The 14,199-nt window shown below is 38.3% G+C and overlaps 1 protein-coding gene across 1 annotated transcript in view; it reads left to right on the top strand.

The window, feature by feature from the left end:
• The window catches only part of LOC108673206 (nephrin), a gene marked incomplete in the record, with an annotated part of 76,695 nt that overhangs the window by 42,450 nt on the left and 20,046 nt on the right, over nt 1-14,199 (top strand). The window contains 2 exon segments of the mRNA XM_047881997.1: nt 906-1,064; nt 4,499-4,637. Coding sequence (XP_047737953.1) covers nt 906-1,064; nt 4,499-4,637 — 298 coding nt within the window.

The following is a 14,199-nucleotide window of genomic DNA, read 5'->3' as shown; positions in this document are numbered from 1 at the left end:
AGTAATGGTCACACCCCTGCACCCGGCATGGAGGTAATGGAGTAGTAATGGTCACACCCCTGCACCCGGCATGGAGGTAATGGAGTAGTAATGGTCACACCCCTGCACCGGCATGGAGGTAATGGAGTAGTAATGGTTATATGGATCATAAGCAGAGAAATGGTTGTTGGGCAGCGGTGTCTAGAAAAGGGCAGCGGTGATGCCCTTTTTGGCGCATTTTTTCAGTTATTAAAAAGAACATCGATAAGCATTTTCTCATTTTATTTATTTATTTATGGCGCTATTGTTCTCGCCATGTCCGTCCGTCCGTCTGTCTGTCAGTCTGCCTGCCCATCTGTCTGTCCGTCTGTCTGTCCGTCCGTGACTTCACGTTTCGCTCTCTGTCTCTCACTCTCTGTAAGAGACAGTGATGAGAAAATTCGCTCTCTGTCACTCACTGCAGTGAGTACTGAGTTATATTTTTTGCTTGCTCCTTTAGGATAATTATTTGATACAAAAGGTGTTTAATTTTATTAAATTGAAAATTACATAACTAATTCTATTCAAGATTTATATATCATTTATTTTCTATCATCACTTGAAATTTTGTAATTCTAGATCGGCCTGACCCAGTGAGCAACTGCTCCTATAAGGATAATAATGCGCCACAAAACGTGTTTAATTGAATTATATTGAAAATGACTTGACCTCATTTAATTTAAAATTTATATATCGTTACCTAAAATAATCCCTTTAAATTTTGTAATTCTAGGTCGGCCTGACCCAGTGAGCAACTGCTCCTATGGAATAATTATGCTAGTCAAAACGTGTTTAATTGAATTATATTGAAAATGACTCGACCTTATTTAATTTAAGTTGATATATCGTTACCTAAAATAATCCCTTTAAATTTTGTAATTCTAGGCCGGCCTGACCCAGTGAGCAACTGCTCGCAGTTCAACCTGTCCGCTACGAGTGTAAGTGTCCACTGCACCGCGGGCTTTGATGGCGGCCTCCCTCAGACCTTCCTCATGGAGCTTTATGATGGAGCCACTGGCCATTTGGTGGCCAACATCAGCAGAGGGGTCAGGGGGAGAATTAAGAATTAATTTATTCATTATGTTTCTGCTTCTATTGTTTTTTCATTACATCTCTTTCACATCTGATCCGAACGTTAAGTTTTAACACATCAAATTCCATTGTTCGATCACTGACACATATGAACTCAGAACTCGTTATTCGAACAAACTAACCTTCCTTTTCTTTTTTTAATTTCGCTCGCGCGTTTAGCTTCTAAAAATGGAAATAAATGGAGCAGACTAAGTAGATTTAAGTCAACTTTTCGGATCGCATTTCAATTTTACTAGAATTTCATCATGTTTTAAAATGAGCTCCGGAAAAGACTGTCGGAGCCATACTTCAACAAGGCGATAGCGTCTTTTAGACGGTCATTTAAAAGAACAAAACCATTTGGTTAATAATGCCCACACAGATAATTTTCGTCGAATTAACGATATTTGGTTGAATAAACTTTAGCTCAACGTTATTTCAACGTCGTTTAGCTGGTCAGTTGCTGCATATATCAGTTGCTTAATGTTCGCAGCTGTTACACTTTCGAAAATCATCTACTGATTATGAGTGGCCAGTCATCAGTCTTACATTGGCCGACGATTAATCCAATTAGGAATTTTATTGGGTGATATAATTTTGGAAATTTTTATGATATTTCTATGCTAAAGTTGCCGGCATCAATAAGTCTGAATCTATTTTTTTTTCGTGGAGTTCGCGTTAAACTCGACAAGTAAGACCCCCCACTAGCGTTGCATTGATCCGTTTTTCGTTTTAGCTTCTTCATTCGTTTGTACGTTCGAATTCATCAATAATTCTGACAAGTATTAACTTCTTTCACTTCTATCACGCCCACAATTATAGATGATTTTTTCTTAGTCGTTTAGATGAAATTTATTTTAACGCATGTTGAGGAGAAACTATTCCCTCCCAATCATAGGTGAACTTATTCACTATCATGAATAAATAAAATTTTTCCCTCACATTTAAAGGTAAAAATTGTTCCTACACATTTAAAGGTAAAATGTTTCCCTCAAATTTATAGGTAAAAAATTTTCCTCACAATTATAGGTAAAATTAGTCACGGTAAGGGGATATAAAGAATGTCATTTTCGTGCATGCATGGGTAGAATTATGTATAGGTAAAGTTTTTTCATCACAAGGATAGGTGAAATTTATACCTCACTTATATATAGTAAAATTATTCCATCTTATGTGAATAAAGAGAGTACAGTTGGAGGCTAGCGCATTTATCGGGCATTCGCTATGGACGCTTAAGTAGGAATTAGCTCCATAAAATAAATGAGGGCTGAGAGAGGCTCATTTGTGTGTGTTATTGCGGCGCTGTGCTTGGAATATTGTCACCGTGTGACCTCCCTGATGTACCATCACGCTTCAGAACCTCAGTTCATCGACACCATTCATCGAAAACATTCTATTAATGCTGAATTTATTAGGTCATTGAGGTAAAAGTAGTCTATGACAAGATATATATTCGGGATTAGTATATGCGTAATGAAAGAATTTGAAGATTAGATTACTGTTTCCTACCGGTCAAAATACTAAAAATATAGCTGGCTTCTGTGAAGATTAATTCATCACAGAAAAAATTATTGTAATGAAAACAAAATCATCCAAAAACTGACGGAAAAAGTTTGTAATCATCCGTGATGCGGAGCAGATGTCACACAGATACGACTCCTTCCTCCATAATGCCCGGCAATAAACGATAAGTTTCTGTCTGTTGCCCGAACTTGATTTGTATTGCAGTAGCTATGTTAGGAAGATGTAGTGTTATGTCCAGCACGAGATAGCAGGATCTAGGTAGCTTCTGTAAGTGTAGGACATCAACAAACTCCATAGGAAGATGTAGTGTTATGTCCAGCACGAGATAGCAGGATCTAGGTAGCTTCTGTAAGTGTAGGACATCAACTAACTCCATAGGAAGATGTAGTGTTATGTCCAGCACGAGATACTAGGATCTAGGTAGCTTCTGTAACTGTAGGACATCAACAAACTCCATAGGAAGATGTAGTGTTATGTCCAGCACTAGATAGCAGGATCTAGGTAGCTTCTGTAAGTGTAGGACATCAACAAGCTTCGTATCACCAAACATTGAGCTTGATCGCTTCTACGCAACTGCCGCGCTAGACCTCATCGCAGCTTCATACTTCTTCATGGATACTATGGGCTCCATATACAGGAAGGTATAAGAAACAGTAATTCACAAAAGAAAGAAATTTCTTCATAATTATAATTGAGGAGACATATTTATTACGAATTATTCATCGCAGCTTCATACTTCTTCATGGATACTATGGGCTCCATATACAGGAAGGTATAAGAAACAGTAATTCACAAAAGAAAGAAATTTCTTCATAATTATAATTGAGGAGACATATTTATTACGAATTATTCATCGCAGCTTCATACTTCTTCATGGATACTATGGGCTCCATATACAGGAAGGTATAAAAAGAAGTAATTCATGGAAGAAAAGTATTTCTACATAATCATATTTGAGGAGAATTATTATGAATTATTCATCGCTGCTGAATTATCAAGAATTATTTTAAATACATTTTCATTTTTATAATTGTTTACGAAGAAAACCTCTTACATTACTATTATATTATGAATTATTTGTATCAGAAAGAAATGACGAAAATATTGCACTTATAAACGAATGGATGCATTTATAACTTTGTTTAAAATGATATACATGAGCTTTACAATAAAATTGAGTATCAGAAACAATACATGCTGGAAGGAAAATTATCCACTTATTACCGATACCATCGCGAGGGCAATTATTGAAAGTTAGCTTCGTCTCGAATTAAAAATTTCATCCAAGTTTTTCATAAAAGCTTCAGAATCTTCGCTTTCTGAGCTCTGTAAGATAAGAGTTTTCTAGTTATTCTAACATTATGCGTGCATAATGTTAGAATAACTCATAGATCATAATTCATAAGCATAGATCATGACATAAGCTGTTATAATTCAGAAGATGCATTTAACGTTTCAACTATTGCTGCTAAATTTGTTCAGAAGAGGAATTTTATTTATTCGTCAGAATTATTATTACTAACTCTCAAGTTCTGTAGATGATTTACGTAGTTTCAGTAAAAATAAAAAAAATGCAATTTGATGCTTGGAATTATATAAATATCAACATAAGGAGAGGACCAAATTTAAGATGTTAACACTATAAAATGCTAATATCTTGTAATAAGTTTTTTTTTTAGAAAATTCGTTTCAAAACATTTTCTGTAACTAAAATTTTGTTATGCAACGGAATATTTATGTTCAATGAAATATTCATGAACAGAATCAAAGACTCATGAAGAAATATTCGTGTGCAAAAACTATACTTGCACAATTAAATTTTCTTGTGCTAATTAATATTCAATGGCAATTAAATATTCATGTGCAAATGAAAATTTGCCCGCAGGTGCCGACGATGTCAGCCTCAGATCTGGTGCCGGGGTCGACGTTCGCAGGAGTGATATACTCCGTGAACGCCAAGGGCAGAGGAGAGCTGTTGTCCATAAACGCAGTCACCATACAGGACAAGGCGGAGAAGAGAACAGGTTGAACAGGTTAGTGCAGAGAACAGGTTAGTGCAGAGAACAGGTTAGTGCAGAGAAAAGGTTACTTCAGAGAACAGGTCAGTGCAGGCAACAAACAAACAACATTAGAAATTCCATGAAATCAAAATTATGTTAAAAAAACGCGCCCAGGTGAGCGAATAATTAATAATATAATTATTTATATTCAGAATCAATTGATAATTATTTTCTCGTCGAAGCAGAGCCATGTTTCCCTTATCGCTGATGGTCAGGTATTTAATCTAGGCTTTGTAAACACAAAATTCGATCATACTCATCATTGGCAGAAATAATTGTTCGTATATAATAATAATACTCATCATTCGCTAATACTCATCATTCGCAAAAACTCATTCGCTAATTTATTCGAGAAAGTTGAACTACCGAAGATCATTGCCGCGCCACGCTCAGTCTAAACACATCTGAGACAAACAAGCAAGAGCGCAAAATTTTATGAAGGATGAAATATTTTTTGCAACAAAGTTTCGTCAGGTGATTTAATTTCCTGCGTTTGATGTCAACGTGAAACGCGAGCGCAAGCTAGGAAGTTTCGAGGATCGAAGTCAATGAAGGCAATGGCGTGACTTCAGATGGAGTCATTAGGGTGACTTCAGAGGGAGTCATTAGGGCCATTTGTGACGAAATAATTAGGGTGACTTCGATAGAACTAATAAGCTTCTCTGATGAACGTCAGATGAACCGTTAATCAGGCAGAGCATCGTGCATGGGATGATCCTCTGAAACTAACAAAAAATCACACATGGAATTAACCATGTAACCGTACAAAATAATCGTTCATGAGATGAACCTTTGAACTATGCAGTAAATCTAGCGTTCGATGAACCTTTAAATTCTGCAAAAAATGAACCCTGGGATAAACCTTTGAATCATTCAGAAAATCTCCCGTAGAATTGACATTGTTGAAAATCTCAAAAACCTTTTCCAAAAGTCTCACTAGGGATGAATCCCCGAATCAGATAGGAAATTGCGCGTGGAATAAATTTAGAATCCGTGCAGAAAAGGGTGCGTAGTAGGAACTTCGTGACGTACCTAAAAATGTTTAGCCGTTGCATAATCTCTTTCTGAATGAAAAAGGCCAGAAACGAGTTGAATTATGTAAATCACTACATGCCAAGTTTACGATATAAGTTTTGCAATTAACTGAAAAATCTATAAAATTAAGACGAATGTGTTGGCATCTTGTGCGGTCGAACAATCGAGAGTTGTTTTTGAAATTGTCTCTATAACAAAAGCTACCAAAACGAGGCTTTCATTTACAGGTTTTTTTTATGCACGCTAATTAATTAATTTAATTAATTTTATATTTTTAATTTTTTTATATTTTTAATAATAATTTTAATTAATTACTTTAATTTTAGATTGGAACATATAATGAAAGATAAAAAGTTTGAGAAGTCATCCGTCACTAAATGTTTCAAAATACCCCCACAATTATTCTTTTAGGTTTATTTTAATTGATATTAATTAATACAGGCTTCATGTAATCGCTTGAAATGAGCTGCAGTTTCTGCCGCAGCTCCGAGATTCAAGACGTTCAGGTCCAACAAACCTCGGGCGTCGGGAACGCCAGGGATTTACATTCCAACTTGATTCCTAGGTTTCAAATTCCATTAAAAGGATTGAAGAAACTTGCAAAATATTTGCCATTGCTAACCCGGTTGGGTGTTTTTATGAAGATTTTTTTACAGGTCTTGTCCATACTGATCAAGGGTTTCGAAACTCGTCGGTTCATTCAGCACGAGTGTCCGTAGCAGTGGAGCATTTCATTTCATATCACAATTATAATTATTATAATTGTAATTCTATAATTATACACAATTACAATTATTGTTATAAGAGATGAGAGCCGGAAAAATTACGTATCTCACTGCGCCCCAAAATTTATTTTAAAAATTAGTGAACCGCTACTGTTTCGAAAAAAATTATATGGATGCAAAAATGTATGATGAGCAACAGTTATTATCCCTATAGATATGAAATTCATGAGTGCAAAATTAAATGGTGATAAGAAAAGTTAAGTGAACGGGTTTTAAGACTCTGCAAAAAAGGATACTATTTTCATATGCTGTTAAAAAAATGCAATAGTTGAATTGTCAGTATATGATTATTAATTAATTATAGTAATAAATATAATTATAAATTAATTATTATTATATAATATACTAATAATTAATAATATAAAATATATGTCAATAATTTAGAATTTCTTTATTCGATAAAAAGTAATATGTAATACAAAAGAGGTACGTAATAGCATCAGAAATAAAAAATGACATGTTGGATAAAATAGTTGCAATACATAATCAAAATATGCACAAATTGGAAAATATATCGAATAGTTGTGCAGGCTGGAGCGTCTCGTGACCCGCATTCCATGCATGGCTTGCATTGCTGACTTCTACGGCTGTATTTCCTGCCACAAACTTTCTCACTTCATCTCATCCATTGCCGCGACGTATGAATTTGCATTATATGCCGAACTTCTTGAGGTCTCATATCTCTGCTGAACTTTCTCANACGACTCTGCGGTGCCGCGGACTTACGACTCTGCGGTGCCGCGGACTTACGACTCTGCGGTGCCGCGGACTTACGACTCTGCGGTGCCGCGGACTTACGACTCTGCGGTGCCGCGGACTTACGACTCTGCGGTGCCGCGGACTTACGACTCTGCGGTGCCGCGGACTTACGACTCTGCGGTGCCGCGGACTTACGACTCTGCGGTGCCGCGGACTTACGACTCTGCGGTGCCGCGGACTTACGACTCTGCGGTGCCGCGGACTTACGACTCTGCGGTGCCGCGGACTTACGACTCTGCGGTGCCGCGGACTTACGACTCTGCGGTGCCGCGGACTTACGACTCTGCGGTGCCGCGGACTTACGACTCTGCGGTGCCGCGGACTTACGACTCTGCGGTGCCGCGGACTTACGACTCTGCGGTGCCGCGGACTTACGACTCTGCGGTGCCGCGGACTTACGACTCTGCGGTGCCGCGGACTTACGACTCTGCGGTGCCGCGGACTTACGACTCTGCGGTGCCGCGGACTTACGACTCTGCGGTGCCGCGGACTTACGACTCTGCGGTGCCGCGGACTTACGACTCTGCGGTGCCGCGGACTTACGACTCTGCGGTGCCGCGGACTTACGACTCTGCGGTGCCGCGGACTTACGACTCTGCGGTGCCGCGGACTTACGACTCTGCGGTGCCGCGGACTTACGACTCTGCGGTGCCGCGGACTTACGACTCTGCGGTGCCGCGGACTTACGACTCTGCGGTGCCGCGGACTTACGACTCTGCGGTGCCGCGGACTTACGACTCTGCGGTGCCGCGGACTTACGACTCTGCGGTGCCGCGGACTTACGACTCTGCGGTGCCGCGGACTTACGACTCTGCGGTGCCGCGGACTTACGACTCTGCGGTGCCGCGGACTTACGACTCTGCGGTGCCGCGGACTTACGACTCTGCGGTGCCGCGGACTTACGACTCTGCGGTGCCGCGGACTTACGACTCTGCGGTGCCGCGGACTTACGACTCTGCGGTGCCGCGGACTTACGACTCTGCGGTGCCGCGGACTTACGACTCTGCGGTGCCGCGGACTTACGACTCTGCAGTGCCGCGGACTTACGACTCTGCAGTGCCGCGGACTTACGAGATGACGGGTGCTCCGACCGAGACCCACAAGATCATGCACGGACGCGTAGACTTTAGCCCCTCGTTGATCTACTTTACATGCTACGAAAAATCAAGCGTCGGTCATAAAAACCCGGCGTATACTAGCGAAAGTCGCCCGTCACCGGCCAGATGCTGACTGGATGAAAAGCTGGAGAAGACTGGCGATGGTTAGTTGTTGGTCTCCCAGTTCTTCTACCTCCAGAGGAATCAAGAACAAAAGCCCGCTACAACGCAAAATCACCAGGAATGTGCCAGGATATTTATAAATTTGAATCTAGGTGTTTGAATTTTATCTTGAATGAAAATAATAGTTTTAGGCCTAATTGCAGAAAAATTAGAATATTGAATACTTATATTGAAATCTTTCAGATTGCCTTAAAACTATGTTATTTTCGACAACAGCCACAATAGTGAGAAACACGACGAATTTTTTCATGGCTCTTTTAGCTTCGTATAATATTGAAGTATCTATAGTTTGGAGAAATGATGAATACCTAAAGAGACAATCTATTTATAAACTGTATCTATGTATGTACGTTTGTATACACTAATTACTATGTATCACAACAAAAAACGTGGGTTAAACATACCTAGACTCACTGATATCATTTTGGTCAGCAGTCAGGGCAAGAAAAGGCGACGGAACATTTACAGACTCTGTGTGCAATCATTTTTTTTTCAGCAATCGCTGCAAGGAATGTGGACAAAACATTTCAAGACTCGTTCCACCATCATTTCGTCCAACAATCGCTACATGGAATGTGGACTAAATATTTCCAGACTCATGCCGCTATCGTTTTGTCCAGCGGAACAAAGTAGTTGTGCTGCCGACCCGTCATATCCCGTGTCGCATTAATGTGTCAGGCGCAATTATCGATCTTTTGGCAGAACTTCGGCAAAATCGACGTTTGGCTAATAAGTGGGACTTGCTTCATCATAACTCGCGGTAAACCCACGTATGTCGTCGGCTGATCATGGCCAGAAAGTCCTGAAAGCGGGACACGAAAGTATTTTATTTTTTATATTTCTCTTTCACTTGCAATTTACTTACCAATTACTTTATATCAATGCTCGAATAAGCATTATTAGTCGTATTTGTTAAGGTATTCTTGGGTGCGGGTGCACACTAGTTTCATTTAAGTTAATAGTCTTGGTTGCTAGATATTATTAAAAACATTTGTTCGTCAAGACATAGATGACAACCACCGTATTGTTCTCCACAAAAGTGGACTCCTTTGTCGATAAATTTCAAAACTGAGATGCACTCAAGGACGTTTTCAACAACTATCCGAATAAAGACTCAATTGCAGCTTTTTTCAAACCATACCACAGCTTCATCCTTATTGGAAATGGCAATTACGCGCATGAATAAATTTTTTCCAACTTTTTGTTGGGGTAGGCAATCAGTTCACCCCAGTCGACGTTGAGCGCGTGTTTATCATAGAAAACTTTAAACTCCATAGTTGCGGTGCAAAACTCGGGCAAATCGATTCAAAGGAGTCGGGCTATTCGTTTGAATTAACTCATATCAAGGTCAATTCTATTCATCTGATAAAACAAACCCAAACTCAGAAAACATTACGGACAACCTAGAAAATGATGCGGGTAATGCCACTTTAATTAACAGGGTTAAAAATGAACGTTCAATTTGGTTGGTGGGTCACAGTTTGCAAAGGCGTGTTAGCGGAAGATCGCTCATCCGGCCACCATCAAATATAACGAAACATTCTTCCTGAATAAAGAATCAAGAAATAAATTATTGAATTTGCTGAATCATTAAATAAAAAAAATCAGTAAAAATTATCATTCGCTAGTTTGCGCTTCAACTAGTGCGGCTTTACATCATAGCGAGTTTCCATGAAATATTAATGAGAAAAATCATCAGTTAATAAAAGCAATTAATTAATTAAATATCAATGAGAAGAATTAATAAATATTAATAGCCATCAAGTAACGAAATATTAAGGAGAAGAATCATACGCTGGTCTTCGATGGTTTACGGTTATCAGAAGAAGTAGACCGGGAGATTTTAACAGCTCGCGGAGTTCGATCTGCAGTAGGAGTGTGGGAAAGTTCGTGTGCCTTTATATCGAACTCACCAAATAATCACTGCACAAATACTTAAATATTGGTGTATTTAGGCAGAAGCTTTTCTCTTATGCAAGTTTGATTGAAGACCAGAGCATGCTTTTTATTAACAATCTTCTTGTTCGTTTTTTTCAATGAGTCGAACCAAATTTCTTGCTGGCGTCGGGAGATCGAAAAGCAGGTTTCCGAATGACATTTTAATAGTTTGCAACGTTTCGAAATCTCATCATTCGCTAATACTTATCATTCGCTAATACTTATTATTCGCTAATACTCATCATTCGCTAATACTCATCATTCGCTAATACTCATCATTCACAAAAACTCATTCGCTAATAATCTAATATTTAAGTACCAGATAGAGAGGCCCATCCTAGTTTATTTATCTAGGTATGTAGCTAGTTGCTTCAATCAAATATTGAAATTAATTAACTCAGAAGGGGCCAAGCTCTTAATTTTCTTCCGCAATCTGCAGCTTCTTGACATGGAAAGTAATTATTTACCTACCTATTCTACATGTATGCTACAAGTAGGGTATTCATTGCATTATTATTATACACTATTGTTTCATCGATATTAAAAAGAAAATGGTACCGCTACATAAATATTTACCGCCATTTGCAGAATAAAAGCTACAGTAGTGAGACATAGAGATGAATTTCTTCAGGCCCTTTTAGCTTTGTACAATAATGAAGTGTCTATAGTTTGGAGAAATGACGATTACCAAAAAGAAACAATTTACTATAGACTCCATCTATGCAGCAGCATGTATCACACATACTGTTATGCATAACAACAAAAACGTTAGTTAAACATGCCAAGACATACTGACGTCATTTTGGCCAGCAGTCAGGCCAAAAAAAGTGGATAGAACAATTGTAGACTCATGCCGCTATCGTTTTATCCAGCGGAACAAAGTAATCGTGCTGCATGCCGACCCGTCATATCCCGTGTCGCATTAATGTGTCAGGCGCAATTATCGATCTTTTGGCAGAACTTCGGCAAAATCGACGTTTGGCTAATAAGTGGGACTTGCTTCATCATAACTCGCGGTAAACCCACGTATGTCGTCCGCATATCATGGCCAGAAAGTCCTGAAAGCGGGACATTAAAGTATTTTCTCTTTTTCATGTCTCACGCTTCCAATTTACTTAACTAATGCTTTATATCAATGCTACAACATGCATTATTAGTCGTATATGTTAGAGTCTTGATGGGTGCGAGATATTATTGGTCATGGTTGCTAGATATTATCCAAAACATTTATTCGTTAATTAAGACAAGATGACATCACCGTATTGTTCTCCGTACAAGGAGACTCCTTTGTTAAAAAATGCCAAAACTGAGATGCACTCATGGACGTTTCTAACAATTATCCGAACAAAGACTCGATTACAGCTTTTTTCAAACCATATCACAGCTTCATCCTTATTGGAAATGGCAATTACGCGCATGAATAAATTTTTTCCAACTTTTTGTCGGTGTAGGCAATCAGTTCACCCCAGTCGACGTTGAGCGCGTGTTTATCATAGAAAACTTTTAAACTCCATAGTTGCGGTGTAAAACTCGGGCAAATCGATTCCAAAGGAGTCGGGCTATTCATTTGAATTAACTCATATCAAGGTCATTTCTATTTATCTGCTAAAAACAAACCAAATCCAGAAAACATTACGAATAACCTAGAAAATAGTACGGTAATGCCACTTTAATTAACAGGGTTAAAAATGAACGTTCAAATTGGTTGGTGGGTCACAGTTTGCCAAGGCGTGTTTGCGGAAGATCGCTCATCCGGTCGCAATCAAATATAATTAAACATTCGTCCTGTATAATAAATAAAGAAATGAATTATTGAATTTGATGAATCATTAAAAAAACAGTAAAAAATTATCATTCGCTATATCGTGCTTCAACTAGCGCGGCTTCACTTTATTACGGGTTTCCTTAAAATATTAATGAAATAAATCATCAACTTATAACTGCCATTAATTAATTAAATATTATGGAGAAGAATTATTACATATTGAAATTGTTTCAGTAACTTTAAATCAATCCTACTTAATCTCACCAAACAATCACTACATAAATACCTTAATAAGTATTAGCAGTCGATTAAATCTCCATCAGGAAATTCAACTATAGTGGCCGTGGTCTGGAACGCAACATCCGCAATAGGCAAAGGATTACTGAAGTTACAAATACAAAATATTTTACTTATGAAAAGCACGGACTTAAACCGAGTAATATTTCATCATATAAATGGGAGTTGTTAGTGGACTGAAGGGTTTTAATTGCTACATGGCCGCAGCAATGAAGCGATGGTCAGTTTGTGTGTTTTTAGGCTTAGGTCCATTCATTGAATGGTCGCTGCAAATTGCACGCTCATCCGAACTGCAATGAAAGGCTGGTGAAAATATTTGTTACAAAAATAGGATCCGTGATTGATTATTAAAAAATCGCGAGAGTGTATCGGGAAAAAAATAAATCAATGTCTTATAAAAAACTACTGCATGTGATCGAAATGAAACATGTTTCTTAAAACAATTACTTAAATCAATCAATCAAAAATTGTTATATTAATTTATTTTCAAATCAATTAGCTTTCCTTCAAATCTCGAGATCCCTGTTATAAATGAAAAATTCTTAGCAATCGTAACTATTATTTCCCATCCAATAAATTATCAAAATTAATCAAACGGCTTCAAGGTTTAGTGCTTCCTGCTCTGAAATGTTCAAAATCATGTACAATATAATTTCCCTTCAAATGCTTTCTGAACTGAGCAAATGGCTTCAGACATGCGAGCTTCTTTTTCAAAAATCCTAATATATTAAGTCGCGGAAAATATTATTTCACTTCGTTTGCATTCTAAACTAATGAAAATTCTTCAGATCCTATTTTTTTTGTTAAACAATCTTGAAAAATTTAATGTTAAAGATTTAACCTTAAAATTTAGTGGAGGGAAAACATAACTCCTTTATTCGCATAAACTAATGGAACGGTTTCTGAATGTAAGTTTTCCGTCCATAAATCTTCAAAATTTAATGGTGAATACTTTAAATCAAAATTTAGTGGCGCAAAACGTAATTTCAATTCAGTTGCGTTCAATTCAATTCAGTTCGATTTCAATTTTACTAAATCTATCAATATTCTTAAGACCTGTAGTTAAAAAATCTTCTCTTAATGTATCTTCAAAAATTTAATGGTGAATATTTAATCGTAAAATATAGTGAAAGAAAAACATAATCTCATTCCATTAACGTTCTAAACTAATCAAATTCGTTAGCCCTTATGTTTATACGTAGCTAAAAAAATAAAAAACTCACTGTTAAATGTTCAATATTAACAAACTAAGTGAAAGAAATACATAATTTAACTTCATTTGCATTTTGGTTCAGCGGCGATCAAGCCCCCGCCGCCCCCTGGCGTGACGCTGCCGCTGCTGCGAGGCTCCACGGCCGCCATCGTCGCAGGGGCGACCACGGGCTTCCTGCTCATGGTCATCACCGTCATCATCGTCATGAAGCTCATCGTCGCTGGCAAGACAGCAAGGAACAGGGACAAGAAGACGCAGCATGGTGAGTGTGATGTGCTGTATGGTGAGTGTGATGTGCTGTATGGTGAGTGTGCCACGGGCTTCCTGCTCATGGTCATCACCGTCGTCATCGTCATGAAGCTCATCGTCGCTGGCAGGACAGCAAGGAACAGGGACAAGAAGACGCAGCATGGTGAGTGTGATGTGCTGTATGGTGAGTGTGATGTGCTGTATG

This window comes from Hyalella azteca, unplaced genomic scaffold (genome assembly GCF_000764305.2).
Source record: "Hyalella azteca isolate HAZT.00-mixed unplaced genomic scaffold, Hazt_2.0.2 contig9374, whole genome shotgun sequence".
Taxonomy (NCBI): domain Eukaryota; kingdom Metazoa; phylum Arthropoda; class Malacostraca; order Amphipoda; family Hyalellidae; genus Hyalella; species Hyalella azteca.
This window is presented reverse-complemented; position numbering and strand designations above follow the sequence as displayed.